The sequence below is a fragment of the Schistocerca piceifrons genome, chromosome 2 (genome assembly GCF_021461385.2).
Source record: "Schistocerca piceifrons isolate TAMUIC-IGC-003096 chromosome 2, iqSchPice1.1, whole genome shotgun sequence".
Classification (NCBI taxonomy): domain Eukaryota; kingdom Metazoa; phylum Arthropoda; class Insecta; order Orthoptera; family Acrididae; genus Schistocerca; species Schistocerca piceifrons.
In genome coordinates this window covers 832,970,780-832,992,984 of record NC_060139.1, presented here as the reverse complement: position 1 = coordinate 832,992,984, position 22,205 = coordinate 832,970,780, and the positions used below count along the sequence as shown (strand labels likewise).

General features: G+C 39.5%; 1 protein-coding gene across 2 annotated transcripts in view; it reads left to right on the top strand.

Annotated features, from left to right (window-relative positions):
• Positions 1-22,205, top strand: part of LOC124776500 (replication factor C subunit 4) — a 61,289-nt gene that overhangs the window by 26,366 nt on the left and 12,718 nt on the right. For both annotated transcript variants that reach the window (XM_047251517.1, XM_047251518.1), the window contains exons 4-6: positions 9,987-10,183; positions 11,112-11,308; positions 21,152-21,265. In XM_047251517.1, the coding sequence (XP_047107473.1) occupies positions 9,987-10,183; positions 11,112-11,308; positions 21,152-21,265 (508 nt within the window). The remainder of the gene's footprint in view (positions 1-9,986; positions 10,184-11,111; positions 11,309-21,151; positions 21,266-22,205) is intronic.

The following is a 22,205-nucleotide window of genomic DNA, read 5'->3' as shown; positions in this document are numbered from 1 at the left end:
TAGTGTCAACCAACATAACAAACAGGCTGCTATAAAAAACAAAAATATAGTACAAAATGATTAATGGAAGATCTCATATAAAGATGTGAAACAAATACTAACAAAGAGATAGAGGGGCTGGCCAGTACTTACCTCAGCTCAGTACAGCCGATAGTTACACAAAGCAGAACAGAAAATTTACGTTCCTAGCTTTCGGAACTTTGTTCCTTCGTCAAGGAGGAGAGATGGGAAAGAAAAGGAAGAAGGGAAAGTGGATTCAGTTACTCACAACCCAGGTTAGGAAGCAACAGGGAAAGGTAAACAGGGAGGGTAGCCTTTTTTTTTTTTTGGTTGAGGTGTCGGAGAGTTGACGCAGTCCTTCTGCCACATAGTCCACACGCTCAAGTACCACAGTTGTGGAGCCTTTATCCACTGGGAGGATGACAATAGAGTGGCACGGGATTCAACTGGGGTGATGTTGGGGATTGTCGGGATTTTCTTCAAGAAGGACTGGGAGGCAACACTGGATGCGAGGAATTCCTGAAATGTCTGCGAGGGATGGTTTTGGGGGAGGGGAGGAGGATCCCTTTTGAGAAGGCGGTCGGAATTGTTCCAGACAGGGTTCAACACTGGGTCTAGTATTTGGGGGCTGTGTTTGGGCAGTGAAGTGATATTTCCAGTTGAGGTTCCGGGTGAATGAGAGGAGGTCTTTAACCAGGGCAGTGTGGTTGAATTTAGGCGTGGGGCTAGAGGTTAAGCCTTTTGATGGAACAGATGTCTCTGGAGGAGAGAGGGATCTGGATGAGAGGTTTAAAACTGAATTGGGACTGGTGATATGTGGCATTTGACTGTGGTTATAGTTGAGATTTGGTCTGTGTGGGGTATGTGCTGGGATTGGGAGATTGAGTAGGGTGGCTAGGCTAGGTTTGTTGGCTATGAGGGGGGGTTTGTTGAAGGTTCTGTTGTGGTTGGTGTTTGTGAGGGATAGGGAGAGGGACCCCACTTCTTAGGTGTTGCACTAACACTGTGGATAGTTTCTTCAGGTGGTGTGTGGCATAGAACTCAAGTTTACAGCTGGCTTCTAGGATGATATTCCTAAGTGTGCTCTCCAAGCAGGGGTTTGAGAGTTGGAGGACTTTGAAGAGAGATAGGAGCTGTTGGGAGTGGTGGTTACACGAAGTAGTGTAGAGATTCAGGACAAGTTGGGTAAGGGCTAAGGACTGACGGTTCTGGAAGTCCAGGAGAGACTGTTGGAAGGAGGAATTGCACCCAGAGATGGGAACTTTTAAGGTAAGTCCTTTAGGGGTAATACCAAAGGTTAAACAGGACCGGAGGAAAAGTATGTGCGGTTGCAGTTTGGCTACAGTGAATGCATGTTTCCGGAATGAATGTAAATAATGTATAGGATTAGGGTACATAGTGGGTAACTAGTGGGTAGGGAAATTAAATAAGTATAGTTAAAATAGTAATAATAAGAAGGAATAAAACAAGGAGGGAAGGAGGAGAAAGAAATTGTGTTGGTATTGTTCAATACCAAAGGAAGACCACTAAATAAAAGTACGGATAAAGGTGGACCAGACCAAGCAAGTGTGTCCAGATCAGGGGAAACAAATACACGTTGCTCAAAAAAAGATAGCGAGTGGCGAAAAAAAGATCGCGGGTGCCGCAAATAAGATCATGCGCGGTGCAAAAAAGTTTGCGGGTGGCGCAAAAAAGTTTGCGGGTGGCGCAAAAAGGTTTGCGGGTGGCGCAAAAAAGTTTGCGGGTGGCACAGAAATGTTCCAAAAAAATTTTTTCTGTGGCAGAGAAAGATAGCCAATGCCACAAAAAGATCGCCAGCAACACGAAATCGACGGAAATGGATGATACTGGTAGGTGTGGATGAGATTGTTTGCAGTGATTGTTGGCTGGAAAACAGCGTATAACGAACGTTAAAACTATGGAATGTTAAATAAATAAATAAATAAAGAGAAGTGGACTATAAACGGAAGAAGATAATAGGAGGGAAGTGAAACTAGCACAGTTGGTGACGAAAATATTTATATACATAAAACACTGAAGAAGAGAAAGTGTTTAGATGACAGATGTAAGTGATAGCTAACAAAAGGGACAAAACAATGAAGGATGTGGACCATATAGGTGATCTAAATGATTAATGGAAAATCTCATATAAAGATGTGAAACAAATACTAACAAAGAGATAGAGGGGCTGGCCAGTACTTGGCTCAGTACAGCCGATAGTTACACAAAACAGAACAGAAAATTTACGTTTCTAGCTTTCGAAACTTTGTTCCTTCGTCAGGGAGGAGAGATGGGAAAGAAAGGGAAAAAGGGAAAGTGGATTCAGTTACTCACAACCCAGGTTATGAAGCAGCAGGGAAAGGTAAACAGGGAGGGTAGCCCAGTACAGTACACTTTAACATGTTAGTCAGTGATTGTCTGTAAATAGTTATTGTGGATATGTCTTATAAATATTTTACAAATTGTCTATAGCAGGGGTCTCCAAACTACGGCCCGCGAGCCGAAACCGGCCCGTGAGGGCCAGCAAACCGGCCCGCGTTAGCTGGCTGGACTTCCCCGGTATCCGGCCCGCCAAATATTTGAGGTGGTACCTGTACTGCCAAAAATTGAGTTTAGAGTCCTATCACGACCAATAGACCGCGACATTGGCTCTGTTACTCGCTACAAGACTACATAACTAAACTCATTGTTGTGCCGCTTGAAATAACAATGCGTTGACATACTCCACCTCTGTTACGTCTTGCAGTAATAGTGTTGCTAACAATGATTTTGAGATTTCATTAACTTTGCAGGACGCTTTCATGAAGAATGTGCAGTGACATACTTTTTTGTCAGTGAAATTCGCCAGAATAAAATAAGCCAGAATTTCGGTCAGGTACGTCCACCAATCAAAATTATGTAATTAAATAAAAATCGTAGTTCGTTTCAGTGCTAGCTATTCCCACAACCTTAGATTTTTGCGATTTCATCTTTCTTTTAGCCTTACATTACGGTGACCATGGAGTGCTAGGGTGCTTTAATCCCACTAGGTAGATCTTGGCCCTTATGACTTTGTGGAGGAGTCAATGTGGCCTGCGGGCTAAAAAGTTTGGAGACCCCTGGTCTATAGGATAGAGGTAGCATGTTTTCCTTTTTTAATTATTTCCATTGTTGTATTAATTTCCTGGTTATGATTAAATATTGATAGAAAGTAAAAATATTAACAAATAAATACCACCTGAAGATACAAAAATCTATATAATGCTCAATATAACAATAGTCTGTGACTAATTGGTAGTGGTATATTCCAGCTCATTTTTTTGAAATTTTTCTAGAGGATCTAGAAAACAAGCAAAAGCTATTACAATACAAAAGCACCTGATCTTTCTAATGGAATAAAAAAAAAAGTGAGGTGATACCATTTAGCAATAGCAAAATGATATCAGAGTATGCCAAAATTGGTTGCAAAATATTTTGCTGGCATGTTTACATACTAATAACTTCTTGAATACTCACAAATAACTGATGTAGTTCACTAGCGTTGATAACAAGTAACTTCTCTGCAGAACTGCTATGGGGCACTCAATATGTTGGAGTCACAAAATAGGTGAAAAATTATAGCAATAGATTTTTCTGGAACTTTGACCTCCTGTAGTATGAATATAGTGAGCATCATAACCTTGAAATTTTAGCAGTATGAGGCACACAAAAATTTCCTGCACTTAGTTGTAGAAGTTTTTACTGTGCAAAACATTTACAGCCAAAAGCTGTAAATGATGTCCTTTGAACAATTCATTCAGGCTGCAGACCTGTATTACAAGAAGATATTTCAAATATCTCGCCTACATTACTGCAGCTTTAATTTCATCAAAACTGTTTAGGGCTCACAAGACATTTCTTAGCCCCCTACTGAAAGTCTCCTAAAACCATTAATTTTTTGTGTCAAGAGCATAAAGTTTACACAGCTTAGTTTTATTCTGTATGAAACAGCTGTGAAAATTTCATTTACACTAGACGGGTTCTGGTGGGGATGATTCCCATAATTGTTTATTTTGATGTGGAATAACCGTGTTTTAAATTATTTCACTAGTAATCGTGTATATGTTGTAGCCTCACTGGTCCAGTATAATTTTTAACTTCAGACAAAATTGAATGGGGCAGTGTGGGCTTTGGTGGGGTATTGGCTCTCTCTGGATGTCTTTCCAGGAGGGACGGCCCTTCTCTGTCTCCCATAAATAGATATTACCACACTTTGTCAAAAAATTACTAATTTATTTCCGTGGTACACTTCCGCAGTAACATGGCTTTTAAGGAAAGATTTACTTGGGCCGTTTGTAAAAAATTAATGTTCACAAAGAATGCTACCCTAGAACTAGCTCTATTATTATCATCAACCTTTTTCACAGTATACAAAGCATGCACGTGTGCTTACTATTTATTTACATATTTGGTTTTTGCAAGTTGTGTACTTTTTCTTGTTGGCATTTATTTCTGCAACTGGGAAACTCACAATGTACTCTCATTGCTCTATTGTGTTCTTCTACGTAGGAAGAGGTCTTTATAGTAAAACTGTTCCCACTTTCTAAACAACTTATTCACTTCCTGTTTTGCATTTGCATTGATGTATGTGAATACAAGGTCCTCAGTTATAAAAGGGTAGAAGTTTCATAATTTAAGTTCAGTGTCATAAACCATACATCATATAATGGATGGGTTGAGATTGTACATTCTTGGATCTGAAGCATGTTATTGGTGGGTAAAGATGCAAAAAAAGTACAAAGTATGGTCTTTATAAAATCTGTTGTGAATTTTTTTCATTTGATGCAAGCTGAAACTGTAGGATTGGTTAAAATATCTGCTAAAATATATATATATATATATATATATATATATATATATATATAAAAAATACAAAGATGAGGTGACTTACCGAACAAAAACGCTGGCAGGTCGATAGACACACAAACATACACACAAAATTCAAGCTTTCGCAACAAATTGTTGCCTCATCAGGAAAGAGGGAAGGAGAGGGGAAGACGAAAGGAAGTGGGTTTTAAAGGAGAGGGTAAGGAGTCATTCCAATCCCGGGAGCGGAAAGACTTCACTTCCTTTCGTCTTCCCCTCTCCTTCCCTCTTTCCTGATGAGGCAACAATTTGTTGCGAAAGCTTGAATTTTGTGTGTATGTTTGTGTTTGTTTGTGTGTCTATCGACCTGCCAGCGTTTTTGTTCGGTAAGTCACCTCATCTTTGTATTTATATATAATTTTTTCCCACGTGGAATGTTTCCTTCCATTATATATATATATATATATTTAAAGACCAAATATGTCTGCTTGTGTCTGTATGTGTGGATGGATATGTGTGTGTGTGTGCGAGTGTATACCTGTCCTTTTTTCCCCCTAAGGTAAGTCTTTCCGCTCCCGGGATTGGAATGACTCCTTACCCTCTCCCTTAAAACCCACTTCCTTTCGTCTTCCCCTCTCCTTCCCTCTTTCCTGATGAGGCAACAGTTTGTTGCGAAAGCTTGAATTTTGTGTGTATGTTTGTGTTTGTTTGTGTGTCTATCGACCTGCCAGCGCTTTTGTTCGGTAAGTCACCTCATCTTTGTTTTTATATATATATATATATGTGCACCCAGAATTTGGATACAGAAGAGAATCGTTAAGTGAGCTGCAGTCCATCAAATTTTGGCAGTCGTAAGATCCAAATGAGAATGAACTAGTGTTTGCTATTTTAACGTTGCGAGTTTCCCATGATTGATTTGGAGGAATATATGGTAGGGTAGTTGGGAGACACATTTAAAGAGCATAGTGCCAGTAATTAAAAAAAAAAGCCCATAATAGGTTAAAGAAAAATGTGTCATTCATGCATAAGTAAAGAAGTCTTTTATACTGCTGCAAGTAGTGTGTTAGCACATTCTGGGATTCATGTAAAGTTCGTCTTGAATTCGACCCTTGTTGTCTGTTCTGATTTATTAAAGCATTTCTCGTGAATACTGGCATGACTTCTTCAAAGCCTTGCATATTGAGGTGAGGGTGGCTCGAATGTTAATGACTTCTCTATAGGCCACAATTTGACAGAGTAGCAGAAACATTGAACCAAGTGGTTGCCTGTCTTAGAATCATAGAAGCAGTGAGAAAACAACTACGTATTTAATAGTTAATATATCAGTTGAGGGCATTGGCTTGCTGTGGTCAGCAGCTAGTGGCACAAGCTGGTCCAGACAGCAGCACTGATGGCAGCAAAGCCAGTTGACGGCACTGCTCTCGGCAGGATACTGGGCTTGTGTTGTAACTGGGTCCCCTGCAGCACACTGTCTTATGCTGCATCAGTACAGCCAACCCACCCAGGCGGCAGCAAAGAGCAGAGATGCGCCATGCTCTGGAACTCATGATCCCACCATAGGATGCAGTGACAGCAGTCTATGTATGCAAGTCTGCAGTACCAGAGTGTGGGCTTGCAGGTAGGTGGCAGCAACTCAGATGCAGGTGTGGCCCTGTACCTCTGACAAGGGAACCTCACCATCGCACCCCCCTCAGATTTAGTTATAATTTGGCACAGTGGATAGGCCTTGAAAAACTGAACACAGATCAATCGAGAAAACAGGAAGAAGTTGTGTGCAACTATGAAAAAATAAGCAAAATATACAAACTGAGTAGTCCATGGGCAACATAGGCTACATCAAGGATAATGTGAGCACAGGAGCGCAGTGGTCCCGTGGTTAGCGTGAGCACCTGCAAAAAGTTTACTTACTTTATTTTTGCAAAGTTATGATCTGTCCGTTCGTTTATTGACGTCTCTGTTCACTGTAATAAGTTTAGTGCGATTAGTAGACGAAAGGACGTGCCTCTCCAATGGGAACCGAAAACATTTGATCCAGGAAAACATGTCTGATATATTCTATACGACACTTGTGACAGCATGTGCGTCACATGACGGGAATATGTTGTCGACCCACCTAACTTGCACACTTGGAGAATAGGTAAAAAGATTCTTCTACCTTGCCCGATTTAGGTTTTCTTGTGGATGTGATAATCACTCCCAAAAAAGTGATGAAAACATAAGAGTGTGTCACATAAACTGCAACAAATGAATGCAACAGTTTCACAGTCGCACAGTTTTCTCTGTGCTCTGTCAAAACATATGTTTTTAACGTTTTCAAATTTGTCCGTGTGTAGACCGTCAAATCCTGCATATGTCCAAGCAAATCTGAATGTGTCCTGGAATTTTGGAGAGCGAAGTTGATTATGTGTTAGTGCCTGAACTCTGATAATTGTCTGAAAATAAAAAATTAAACTTTTCGCTCGAGGGAAGACTTAAACCAAGGACCTCTCGTTCCGCAGCTGCTCACGCTAACCATGGGACCACGGCGCTCCTGAGCTCACATTGTCCTAAATGTTGCCTATCTTGCACATGGACTACTCAGTTTGTATATTTTGCTTATTTTTTTCGTAGTTCCACACAACTTCTTCCTGTTTTCTCGATTGATCTGTGTTCAGTTTTTCAAGGCCTATCCACTGTGCCAAATTATAACTAAATCTGAGGGGGGTGTGATGGGGAGGTTCCCTTGTGAGTGAGATGTATAGCAAACTCAAGTGGCAGACTCTGCAAGAGAGGCGCTCTGCATCGCGTTGTAGCTTGCTGTCCAGGTTTCGAGAGGATGCGTTTCTGGATGAGGTATCGAATATATTGCTTCCTCTTACTTATACCTCCCGAGGAGATCAGGAATGTAAAATTAGAGAGATTCGAGCGCGCATGGAGGCTTTCCGGCAGTTGTTCTTCCCGCGAACCATACGCGACTGGAACAGGGAAGGGAGGTAATGACAGTGGCATGTAAAGTGCCCTCCACCACACACTGTTAGGTGGCTTGCGGAGTATAAATGTAGATGTAGATTTAGAATCTAAAGGCAGGTGAAGTCAGCCAGCAGATGGCCTCCAGCCAGAAGGCACCAGTTCAGCTCCCAGCAGCATCAGGATTTGGTGCAGCCCAAAGACGCACAAGCAGCAGAAGCGGAGTCTGTTACCAGAAGGATGACAGACCCACATCATGTCTACAACTGCCACAGAGTAGCTGTCAGATGGTTGTGGATGATGACAGAAACTGCATTGCTGGAATGAGTGATATTTATGGTTTCACAACCCATCCCTGTTGTGACAAGGCACCATTTCTGATTACGTAGGCCCAAGAAGCAGCACAGAGCCAATGTCAACTGTGACATAATCCTTGTCGCCCTTGTGGCTACCTGGCCCTCGTGCTATGCTGTGCAAACAGTGTTCCAGTCCCAGCAACAGCAGTGGGGGTTGGTCATGTGTTAATCATTCTCGCTTTAGTGCCAGGCTGGAGGTTCGTTATGCCATTTTGTCCATTATACAGCCTCTTATGTCAGAATGCAAGGACAGTTTTCTTTTTGCTGGCCTATGGGTTACAGATGCCGATTTGAAAGGCAGTGGCACAACTCCTTATTCAGGTGTTAACACAAACAAAAGAAGTAACTATTTATTCTCATCAGCAATTAGCTGTTCAAATAATGCGTTAACTTTTTGGAGAATAGGATATAATTGTGTCTCATTTCATCCATTGTTCATGCACAAGAAGTTAGGGACAGTCAGTCAATGTTAATTTTCTGAGTGCAGTTGGGAATTATACTGAATCAATTCCGGTAAATATCGAGACATAATAATCTATAACTGTGGGAGAACCCAATAGCTACATTTTATTTATTTTCTAATCCAACTCTGTGTATATATTTACAGCTGAATAAGACTCCTCAGTTATTTATAACATATGAATTCTACTCCATGTTTTCACAATGATTGCTGTTTTCACTGGGTAATTATTGTTGTGCTTTGAACTTGGAAATTACTCACTCACTGTCAGACCATGAATCCTTCAATTCTTTCTTTTAGGCATGTGTTCAATAGCAAGAAAAACGGCTGAAAGTCACTTGTAGAAGCTGTTGCAGTAAGTTCTTTGACATGGGAACATCACCAGCAAATTGACTTTTGTAAATTTTGTCGACCTCGAGAAGTATCTTTCGTAGGTGAGAGGAAACAGTTTCTTGCATCTTGCTACAATTACTTGCTGAAATTGCCAATTGCTGGAAGTTCTTCTCACACTAAAACTTCCAAAAAATTTGTGTGTTCAATACCAGTACGAACATCTCAATATCAAAAAGTGAGAAATATATGTGGAGGAAGTAGTGGCCACTTTGGGCATCAATCTGAGAGGGGCACCCAACTGCAAGATTTGTATATAGTGCATATCACAATTAGTAGTGAAAATTGACAGGGTGCGAGGGAAAGAAGGGGAGGCGAATGACAAATGACAAGTTGCTTGTGTGGGAAAAATGTTCATGAGCCAGCCCTGCTAACATGAGCGCGCATGTGCCGATGCCTCCCCCTCCCCCCTCCTCCACCCCCCTCCCCCCCTGCCCCCCTCCCCCCCCCCCCACACACACATAATAATATGAATGTTTGATTGTAAATAGGGGAGTTGCTGTATAGATGGCACCTGAACTTGTTATAGCCGATCTCACAGGTGTAATTCAGATTTATAGTTCATTAAGTGTTGGTGTTAATTTCGTTCTTTGAATATTTTGATTTTTGTGCAAGGTACGATTTGTTGTAGTTGGTAATTTATGACTGGATATGTTTTCATAGCATAATCTTACTGACACGCATCCCAGAGAGTGTAATTTCTTCCAGTGTTTTGGCTGATAACCTTACAGCCATCTTCTGAGTTGAGTCACTGACAGAACTTAAACCACTTGACACAGAGCTGTGGAGTGAAGGTGCACACATATATTTATTCCACAGCATTGTGTCAAGGGTTTTAAATTGTCAGTGACTCACCTCGAAGATGGCTGTAAGGTTATCAGCTGAAATATTGTAGGAAGAAATAAATATCATGGCTGCATGCCTGAAAGCTGATGGACTATTCTATTCACTACAGAAATTTCAGTATCCTGTTTCAAGATATGTTGAAGATAACGTTCATTTCATTTCAGTGGTCGACCATGTCCTGCATTCAAAATCATCATTTTAGATGAGGCAGATTCAATGACAAGTGCAGCACAAGCAGCACTTCGCCGAACAATGGAGAAAGAAACTAGATCAACACGGTTTTGTCTTATCTGCAATTATGTTAGCCGTATTATTGAGCCACTTACGTCAAGATGCACAAAATTTAGATTTAAGCCACTAGGTAAGGAGTGCATATTGCATTTGGTTGCTTTTTAAAATGCGTAAAATTGTTAATAGCTTCTACATTACAAATATTTCTGTATTAAATTAAATTATAGGTGGCTGTGCCATTTTATTGCTTGCAACAATGCACAGTGTGTCTGGACAAGAAATATGCAGTTTTGTGGTATATGTATAATTATTTTATTATTAGAGTAATAGTATGTTCATAATAAACATTCCACAACAGAAAGTAAATTAAAACTCAGGACAGTGAATCACTCATCTGCCTTGCACACAAATATCAGCAACTGCACTAGCTTTCAAGCATTCCATTCTTCCAGCATCAGTTCAAAAACATGCACTGATTGTTTCAATGGTTGCCTGGGCAGATGGATGATATGGGACTAGAAAAGATGATGGCAGCAGAGATGGGTTTAAAACAAAAACAAGGCATTGTTGTTTCTGCAGTATGCACACACAGTTTGTGGTAGTTACTTTTCTGCTGTTTATTGTCATGACTCATTCCTCAGTCTTCTCCTGCCGTCTGTGTTACCACGGGAGAGTGTGTAAGAGAGAAAGTGGATAAAAAATGGGAAATGTAGTTATTAAGAACTCATTAAGATGGCTGTATTCACAAAGAGTGGCTTGTTATGGAAATGGTTAGAATTTTTAGGTGTTACAACACTAATTATAGTTTCCAATAACTAGAGAAAGGCAAAGATAAGGAAATTACCCCAAGAACAAAGATAGTTTGGAATTGTTGGTTTCAAAAATGCTGGTAATCAGATTATGGTTTTTACACTTGCCAACAACCACAGGATTAAGAATTTAAAATATTCATTTACATGTTGTGATTGGACTTTAGTATTCTTGTCCTGTGTTTCAACAGCACTATTATATTATTTCCCAGTGTAATTAATGCATGTGAATGAATTATTGTGTTGCAGATCGGTCTATGATTCTGGAACGGTTACAATATATTTGCACAGAAGAGAAAGTGACATACAACAATGATGCTTTGGAATGTCTCGTGGATATGTCTGGTGGTGACATGCGCCGTGCAATTACATGCCTGCAATCATGTGTTAGATTAAGTGGGAAGGAAAGAACGGTCCACAAGAGTGATGTCCTAGAAGTCACAGGGGTATGGAAAATTTTAGTGATAAAAAGGTTGGCAGAGGAATAATAGGGCAATAATGTTCAGTATATTTGAGCAATTTTGAGAAGGTTAGCAGAAGACAGCAATTATGTTAGACAAGAGAACATGGAATAAGTGTTATGTAAGTGCTCTGATGAGCTGGAAGAAAGTGCTAGATGCCTTGCTGTTGATAAAGAAATTTCCCAAACATACAAAATATCAGCCATTAAGCAGTCCAGCAAAGTTTTTTTAATAATTAGAGCATTCTGGGCTCTTCAAAGGGTGGACAATGACAGACTGGCATATTTCACAGGTTTTCACATGTTTCTACAGGATCAGCCAGGAGCAAAAAAAGTAACTCTTCTAAATTGATTGATTTTACTTCATGTTTTGTGAAGTTACTAATGTTTATAGGTTATAATAACCTATTTCTTTGGGGCTTGGAAAAATGATGGATGTTGTTGTTGTGGTCTTCAGTCCTGAAACTGGTTTGATGCAGCTCTCCAAGCTACTCTATCCTGTGCAAGCTTCTTCATCTCCCAGTACCTACTGCAACCTACATCCTTCTGAATCTGCTTAGTGTATTCATCTCTTGGTCTCCCTCTACGATTTTTACCCTCCACGCTGCCCTCCAATGCTAAATTTGTGATCCCTTGATGCCTCAAAACGTGTCCTACGAACCGATCCCTTCTTCTAGTCAAGTTGTGCCACAAACTTCTCTTCTCCCCAATCTTATTCAATACCTCCTCATTAGTTACGTGATCTACCCACCTTATCTTCAGCATTCTTCTGTAGCACCACATTTCGAAAGCTTCTATTCTCTTCTTGTCCAAATTAGTTATCGTCCATGTTTCACTTCCATACATGGCTACACTCCATACAAATACTTTCAGAAACGACTTCCTGACACTTAAATCTGTACTCGATGTTAACAAATTTCTCTTCTTCAGAAACGCTTTCCTTGCCATTGCCAATCTACATTTTATATCCGCTCTACTTCGACCATCATCAGTTATTTTGCTCCCTAAATAGCAAAACTCCTTTACTACTTTAAGTGTCTCATTTCCTAAACTAATTCCCTCAGCATCACCCGATTTAATTTGACTACATTCCATTATCCTCGTTTTGCTTTTGTTGATGTTCATCTTATATCCTCCTTTAATTTGACTACATTCCATTATCCTCGTTTTGCTTTTGTTGATGTTCATCTTATATCCTCCTTTCAAGACACTGTCCATTCCATTCAACTGCTCTTCCAAGTCCTTTGCTGTCCCTGACAGAATTACAATGTCATCGGCGAACCTCAAAGTTTTTACTTCTTCTCCATGAATTTTAATACCTATCCAAATTTTTCTTTTGTTTCCTTTACTGCTTGCTCAATATACAGATTGAATAACATCGGGGAGAGGCTACAACTCTGCCTCACTCCTTTCCCAACCACTGCTTCCTTTTCATGCCCCTCGACTCTTATAACTGCCATCTGGTTTCTGTACAAATTGTAAATAGCCTTTCGCTCCCTGTATTTTACCCCTGCCACCTTCAGAATTTGAAAGAGAGTATTCCAGTCAACATTGTCAAAAGCTTTCTCTAAGTCTACAAATGCTAGAAACGTAGGTTTGCCTTTTCTTAATCTTCCTTCTAAGATAAGTCGTAAGGTTAGTATTGCCTCACGTGTTCCAACATTTCTACGGAATCCAAACTGATCTTCCCCGAGGTCGGCTTCTACCATTTTTTCCATTCGTCTGTAAAGAATTCGCGTTAGTATTTTGCAGCTGTGACTTATTAAACTGATAGTTCGGTAATTTTCACATCTGTCAACACCTGCTTTCTTTGGGATTGGAATTATTATATTCTTCTTGAAGTCTGAGGGTATTTCGCCTGTCTCATACATCTTGCTCACCAGATGGTAGAGTTTTGTCATGACTGGCTCTCCCAAGGCCATCAGTAGTTCTAATGGAATGTTGTCTACTCCCGGGGCCTTGTTTTGACTCGGGTCTTTCAGTGCTCTGTCAAACTCTTCACGCAGTATCTTATTTCCCATTTCGTCTTCATCTACTTCCTCCTCCATTTCCATGATATTGTCCTCAAGTACATCGCCCTTGTATAAACCCTCTATATACTCCTTCCACCTTTCTGCCTTCCCTTCTTTGCTTAGAACTGGGTTGCCATCTGAGTTCTTGATATTCATACAAGTGGTTCTCTTCTCTCCAAAGGTCTCTTTAATTTTCCTGTAGGCAGTATCTATCTTACCCCTAGTGAGACAAGCCTCTACATCCTTACATTTGTCCTCTAGCCATCCCTGTTTAGCCATTTTGCACTTCCTGTCGATCTCATTTTTGAGACGTTTGTATTCCTTTTTGCCTGCTTCATTTACTGCATTTTTATATTTTCTCCTTTCATCAATTAAATTCAATATTTCTTCTGTCACCCAAGGATTTCTACTAGCCCTAGTCTTTTTACCTACTTGATCGTCTGCTGCCTTCACTACTTCATCCCTCAGAGCTACCCATTCTTCTTCTACTGTATTTCTTTCCCCCATTCCTGTCAATTGTTTCCTTATGCTCTCCCTGAAACTCTGTACAACCTCTGGTTCTTTCAGTTTATCCAGGTCCCATCTCCTTAAATTCCCACCTTTTTGCAGCTTCTTCAGTTTCAAACTGCAGTTCATAACCAATATATTGTGGTCAGAATCCACATCTGACCCTGGAAATGTCTTACAATTTAAAACCTGGTTCCTGAATCTCTGTCTTACCATTATATAATCTATCTGATACCTTTTAGTATCTCCAGGATTCTTCCAGGTATACAACCTTCTTTTATGATTCTTGAACCAAGTGTTAGCTATGATTAAGTTATGCTCTGTGCAAAATTCTACCAGACGGCTTCCTCTTTCATTTCTTCCCCCCAATCCATATTCACCTACTATGTTTCCTTCTCTCCCTTTTCCTACTGACGAATTCATCACCCATGACTATTAAATTTTCGTCTCCCTTCACTACCTGAATAATTTCTTTTATCTCGTCATACATTTCATCTATTTCTTCATCATCTGCAGAGCTAGTTGGCATATAAACTTGTTTTAAATTTTCTAACCTACCTGCCTGATTAAGTGATCTGACATTCCACACTCCGATCCGTAGAACGCCAGTTTTCTTTCTCCTGATAACGACGTCCTCTTGAGTAGTCCCCGCCCGGAGATCCGAATGGGGGACTATTTTACCTCCGGAATATTTTATCCAAGAGGACGCCATCATCATTTAATCATACAGTAAAGCTGCATGTCCTCGGGAAAAGTTACAGCTGTAGTTTCCCCTTGCTTTCAGCCGTTCGCAGTACCAGCACAGCAAGGCCATTTTGGTTAATGTTACAAGGCCAGATCAGTCAATCATCCAGACTGTTGCCCCTGCAACTATTGAAAAGGCTGCTGCCCCTCTTCAGGAACCACATGTTTGTCTGGCCTCTCAACAGGTACCCCTCCGTTGTGGTTGCACCTACGGTATGACCATCTGTATCGCTGAGGCACGCAAGCCTCCCCACCAATGGCAAGGTCCATGGTTCATGGGGGAGATATTGGAGGGAAAACCAAGACTATTTATCATTAGAGTGTAGTCTGCAGCCACAGATTTTTGAGTAATTTGTTTTGTTTTTATTGCTGTTAGTATGCAAGCTGGCCAAGTGTAATCCCTTAAATGGCAAATGTTTGTGCAGGTACGGTGTGTCCACTGTATTGCTGATCAAGTATTCTTGTCCTCTGGAGGTCTGACTACTGAATCAGTTTTCTCAATTTTTGTAATAGAACTGTCCATTTTTTATGTTTTGCCCTGGAAACTATAAAGAAGTTTGTGGTGAAAATCAAGTAAAGAGTTATACTCAAGGAAGGAGTAAAATTCAAGTGAAGCATTCATTTAATGTTTACTGTATTTTAATCTGTGGGTATTATTTCGTGAAGATGATACATGTGCCTGTTAAAATTAAAAATATGCACATTTCTCAGTCTGAGTAACATCTCATTGATAGTAAGAATTACTACAATTCAGTAGTCCGTTCAGTAGACGTGACTTTGAGAGCTAACATGCTGTGCATGATTTATGATACTTACTATTCATTAAGGTAAAACTTTCCTACATAAAAGAGCTATTTAAACATTGTGGTACATGACATTTGAACTGAATTAGTAGTCAATCACTTTTAGTGTGACTTTCAGCGTAACATGGATTCCAAACCACAGTGCAGCTTGGCATCTTTCGTGAGCTTAAACCTTTGCCAAAGGTGAAAGAAGTGCTGATGATTGATAGCATCTGGGGATTGGATCCAGATATTTGGATTTATAGTCTCGCACTTAACCCACTAGGCACTGAGCTTCACTTTTTCATCCATTACCATGCACAAAACTTCCTTCATATATGATCTTGAGGTAATGAATTGTACACTTTTCATGTATCAAGAATAAGTGAACCTTACCAATATTATCACCCCCAGGATTTTTCTTTCCAGTATGTTTTTATAAAGTTGTTGTGTCAAATTAGATGCTCAGTTACTTTTGTTGGATTAGGTAATTTTTTTACTTTTTGTTAATTAGCTTACTAGCCTTCCATCCTCAAAGCAGACACACAAGTTCCTACAGTCACTCTTTCATCTAAACTCCAGCATTCTTTAAAAACTCACCATGGATATTGTTTGTTCCAGTCACTATGTTGTTGTTCATTGGGTTTAAAGCAATGTTGAATACTGACCTGGTAATTGGTGGTGCTATGAATTCATTTTCCACTTCTTCCATTGTGCGTGTGTAATGCAAGAACACCACACGACCTCTCTTAGACGATAGGTTAAGGAAAAGAAAACCTATGATTGTGGCATTTGTAGGCTTAGATGAAGCTGTTGACTGGAACACTATCTTTGAAGTTCTGAAGGTAGGAGAGGTAAAATACAGGGTACAAAAGGATATTTACAACTTGTACTGAAACCAAACGGCAGTTATGAGGGTCAAAGGACATATGTAGTCTGTCGCCAAATTGTAGCTGCACCTTATCATTTTATGACTTTACTTCTTCTTAAACCAGATGTTGTTGACTGCTAGTCCATTCTTTTATGAAAGACTAAAATTTTTCCTCTTTCTTCATTTCTCTTTTCCCACACTTCCACTCCCAATACTTGCCATGTTTACATTTATACCTGTGATCATCATTGTCTTTTATCCAGTTAGTTGTCTCCACATTTTCTCTTCAAAGCCCTACTCCTCTTCAGCTGAACATCCAACTTGTGGTGCACATACTTGCGGAATTTTCATATTCCTCTGTTTCACTTTCACTCTGACCGGCGCCATCCTTTCTCTTATTGCTGTCAGCTCCATTTTCAGTCCTCCTCTTCTAATTATAGCCACTCCACATCTCCCTTATTCCTCATTCTCACTCCAGCACAGCCTGTATTCACTACTCCAATGTGCACACCCACCTGTTGTCTGACAATCCTAGAATATTCTATCTGCTCCTGTTCACAAATTCTACCACCTTCACCTACCCTGTCAGCGCCCATCTGTTCAATGTATGAAATCTTCGTTGTTGGGAGTAGCTGGCTCATTTTCCATTATATGCATTCTTTCTGAGGTTTGCTACATGCTTGTAAGCATGTATTTCATCCACTACTGGCTTGCTGGGCCTATTCTAATTGGATTTGCTATCAGAATTTTCTCTCTGGCATTTTTGGTCTGTGGGAGACATTTTATTTCCCTTCCGCTCTTTAACAGCCAGGAGCTGCTGATGAGCATTCCCTGGTATGCCACCTAGAGATGTGCTCTCTAGGTTTAAGGCTCCCTTGAGAGTGTTGGAAACAAATACTGCCATGTGGAAAAACAGTGTTCACACAAATGTTTATTTTTATTCAGAGTTACATTTATTTTGACAGAGGCTTAGAGAGATACATGGTGACATGGGAAAATGAAGACTTAAATTTTGCGGACACATTAAAAGAATGGCACCCACTAGGTTGACAAAACAAATAGTATAATGCTATGAAAACAGAAGTAAGGTGAAAATGGAGCCAATTAAATTGATCTCTGTGATTGAGGAGGATATTAAAGTAGATGGAATAACTCAGGTAGCCGTTACAGACAGAAAAACATTCAGACAAAAGATAGATGATTGGAAAGTTGTTCAGAGGGAAATTAGAAAACAGACTGGAACACTATGGTCTGATGATAGAAAGAGACTTCATTCTGAAAGGATGAAACAAATTTGGACACATAGGAAGGCCAACCATCAAAAGCAACATTGATTGTTTGTACCTCGCGTGGTCCTATTCGACCCATACGTTAATAATAATAATAATAATAATAAGTATTTAACAAGCCTGACTGTGTGAACTGTGATATGCACTTATGGTCTTGTCAGTCCATTCTTTTCCCAGAGTATAGTGTCCTTTTGACAATAAGGAGTGTTTGGTGAGCAGCTTCTGCAGATGTGTGTCACAAGAAATTAGATTACATTTTCTTTGTATTTTGATTATGTCATGGGAAAATACTGACAGTTCATACAGTTCATCAAGTGTTTGAGAAGTGTTATTTAATCTTATTTGAAAATGAGAATTGAAACAGAAGATTTGTAGTAAGGGTTCAAAATAACCATGAAGTTAAGACAGAAAACCTCAACTGTAGTACATATACAGTAAGAGAAAAATACATCAAACAAGCAACTGTATTTCACATAGAAAAATTACACTGACATGCTGATGTATTTTACAATATATACACTGTTGATCATTACAATTGCAACAACATGAAGATGGAACATAAAAATCATCACATTGCATGCAGTGTACTATATGCTTGAATATTCAAATGATTAGACTGTCATCCCTTCCTGATAAAGTAGATAGTAATGGCATCTACTTCTGTATATAAAGTAAGATGCCACAGTGGATTTCTCATTCAGAAATCATATTTGAGTGTGTGTTGTATGCCAGAGGATTGTGTTATGCCATGTGTAAGAAGAAGAAACATCTACTAGCATTTATCAGAGTTAGACAGCAACAGGATTGTCGACTATTGAGACTGCAGTTCATTGTCCAGACATATTGTTCACTCAGCCATGCAGTACCATACAGCCAATGTCACATGCCTTGTGTCAGAAAATAGGCTTGTTTGCAGCAAAACAGATATCAGCACAGACAATGAGACGACACCTGAAGCAAAGTGCACTGCTATCACAGGGACCACTGTTGTGTCTTCCCTGGATACGGTAGCTGGGAGAACCGCATTGACAATGGTGCTCCCGGTGACAACACTAGATAAAGGGCGGCACCACATTTCTTTTTAAAATAGTCATACAGCACCATGATATCCATATTTGTCTGTGGATGTCCTGAGAAGAACAATCAATGTCAGACTGCAGTCATCATCGTCTTACAGGCCCAGCACATGATGTAATAATGTGGGTTGCCATTCAGTATACAACATGATCACCTGTGGTTTGCTTAGCTGATAATTTGGACAGTAGCCACTACATTTCTGACCTATCGAGGCAGATGATTGTGTCCTATCTTCGAGGTCTTTGTGACGACGTATTTCTACAAGATAATGCAGGATCACATGTTGGCAATTCTGTCCTGACCCACATCAATGCAAATGTGTTCTACTGTTGCTCTTTCCGGCATGCTTTCCAGATCTCTCACCTGTTGAAAGCATTTGATCATGGGTTTCCGGGAGACTTGGAGGTCACCGGTCAGTAGCCACTACGATTTTTGAACTCTTTCAAAGAGTTGAAGCAGTACATAGCAACATACCAGTATGTGTTATCCCAGCTCTGTTTGACTTAGCACCCAGCTTGGTTAGCTCCATTGTTGCCAATTTTGCACCCTTTATACCCCCAAATCATCTACAAATTGAATCATATATTATTTCTACTATGTTATACACAATGAGTAAAAATTTTGTTATTTACTACCCTTCCTAGTTTGCAGTTTTAATAGCTAGCGGCGTACTTTTCATAATGGGGATGTAAATGTTAGGTATACCCAGTCACTATTATGCACCTATTATTTCTTTGCCAACCTGTTAATGTCTACTATAAAACCATTTTACTGGTGTGTGATGTGTACAGTTCCTAAGATGTTTAGCCATTTGTGTTTTAAATATGACAGTTTATCACGTGGACTAAATCTGTGCAGCATGTTGTCAACTCGTGTGTAAAACTGCCTGGAAGAGTTTACATTCTGGGGACTAGATGATCACAAACCATCCCACCCCCTTCTTCCAATGGGAATTAAGCTGCTTGAAGAAACAGTGTGGGTATAGTTTCAGAACCATAGGAAAGAGGATAAAATGTAAAGCTAAAGATATTAGCCATAAAAAAGAGAGGATTTAGCACGCAACTTGCCAGTCACATGCAAGGTGTTGTAAATGCCTTACATCTTTCAATAAAAATGTGAATGAAACATTTCCAGTATGTAAAGTACCAGATGATAGAAAGAGTGAAGGTAACTATTTACAAAAAAATTGAGCGAAGAGTTGCTGACATGCAGATAAACAAGGTAGAAATAGATGCCAACTTTTGTAAAAATGTTCACACACACACACACACACACACACACACACACACACACACTCACTCACTCACTCACTGTCCAAACACATAAGGGAGAAAGGAGGCAACACATTTTAAACAAGGCTAAAGGGGAATGGTATGTCCTTGAAACTGAGAAACTAGCATGTCTGCTACACAGAGGATGAGTGTCTGACACACAGTTTTTGACTGGAATATTCCCACAGAACTATATGAAGGCAACTGAGGAACTGTGTCAAAGATAAGTGTGTGTGTGTGTGTTTTTTTTTTTTCAACAATTCATCCAGTTAGCTATGTATGAACATGAACAAGAGTAAGAGTGTGTACCAGTGTAGGACTTCGTCGGACAAATTCACTTTTACAGAGGAAAGTTCAGTAATTCATGGAGATAGCATTGCTATATAGTAACTTAATGGGGTGAAGATGGCTTGAAGCTACTTACTGCATGTTTCTCAAATCAAGTGCACACCAAGGCATCCCTTGTTAGCCATTTTCAACTAGTGAACAAGGTGATGGCAAAAATCTCAGTCATTAGTCAGCTGTCAATGTACAATATCAGACAAGAAGAAAATTTGTAGATAACCATGTTCATACAAAGAAAAGCTTTCCAGAAGCAGCACACTGACTGTTACCAGACAAATGATGTCAACTAGTGCTTTCTCCTTGAGGAGCTCCCAGCACAGATATCAGCCCTTAAGATGATGTGATGACATTTCTTGAAGAAGACATGAGCAATAATGAGAAAACAGTGTAGAATGTTTATATTAAAATGCACAATTCGACATGCCAAGGAACTTTTTATCATATGTTGGATTAGCTCTTCGTGTTGATTATCTGGGTTAAGTACAAGAATATATTCATGTCTCTGGTACAAAACAAAAGGCATTCCCAGCCTGCCCATACCTACTTAAGTGGCAAGGGTTGTTGCCTTATCAGAAAGAATTTCTTAAACACACACACACACACACACACACACACACACACACACACACACACACACACACACACATATATTCACTGCTGTAATAGCTTCATTGCTGCCGGTGGTTGGGGTCATGTATGAAACTGTAAGCCCAAGTGCTATGGAGAAAAGGGTATCTTTCATCAATGGCATTACCATTTAACGTGTTTTGAAAGTGACAACAGTAGTTAAGAAAGTTAAGGTGTAATGCAGATCCCAGTGTAAATCGTTAAGAAATATGTCAGCTGATTGAATCAGAGGTTGTATCTTTATAGAACATGTCCATAGGTGATAAAGTGATTATTTATTGTATGTTCTATGGCATTTGTGTAGGTGGTGCCAGAAAAACTTGTAAACGGACTGATAGAAGTCTGCAGGAAGAATGATTTCAAACAGTGCAAAGTATTTGTGGATGACTATCTTAAGGATGCATATTCAGCAGCACAGGTAAGAACTTAGCTATTTAAATAATGTGCATTCTGCAGTATAGTTTGATAACCATAAGATGTTTAAATGTTTTACAACTGAGTAAACCCTACCTGAGGTACTGAAATGTGGATAAGTTATCCATTAAGAAAGTGGTGTTCTTTTTTCTTTTTAGTAGCTTTCTATGAAGTTTGGTGCCATAGCTCACTTTCACTATTATTAAAAGTGTTGCTCAGTGTTTGCCTAGGAAGTGTGTAAGATTTTACTGTTTTCAAGTTTGTGTAGAGAAATATGTCCACACAAGAAAATTGCATAAGAAGGAGTAGCCCACTGACATTTGGACTTCTTTTATTTATTACGCTTTAAATGTATGAAGCAGTAACACATTATTTAAAACTTTACACAGTAAGGTAATACAGTGTATTTTCATGAATATGTTATTAATTTTTAAAAAGAAGAGATGCTGTGATTCATTCAGTAACATGACTTATACTGTCATTGTATGAGAAGAGACAGAAACATCTTATATCAATCTGTTTTTTGTGGCAGGCAGTGCAGTGTAATTTGATATTGTTTTAAAAAGCATTGTAACACAGGATAGTGCAATGGACTCGCTTTTGGGAGGAGGAGTTAAAGACATCTATCTTATCATCCAAATTCAGATTTTCTGTGGTTTTCCGAATGTAATAAGGCACATCAGGATGGTTTCTGTACAAAGTGCAAAGTCATCTCAATTGACACTGATGGTAGCAAACATTAAAGCTTTACCTTTACATGATGTTTTTTGCAATAATGATCAAACAGAAAATGTTACTGTTTTGAGGCGTAATAGAATAACATCAAATATGGCAGTTTTAATGTTATATAAAACTAAGAAACAAGCAACTGGATAAATTAAACAAATACGACAGTCCTTCACTTAAGTTGTAACTCTTTAGACAACTTCCATGTTCAACAACTA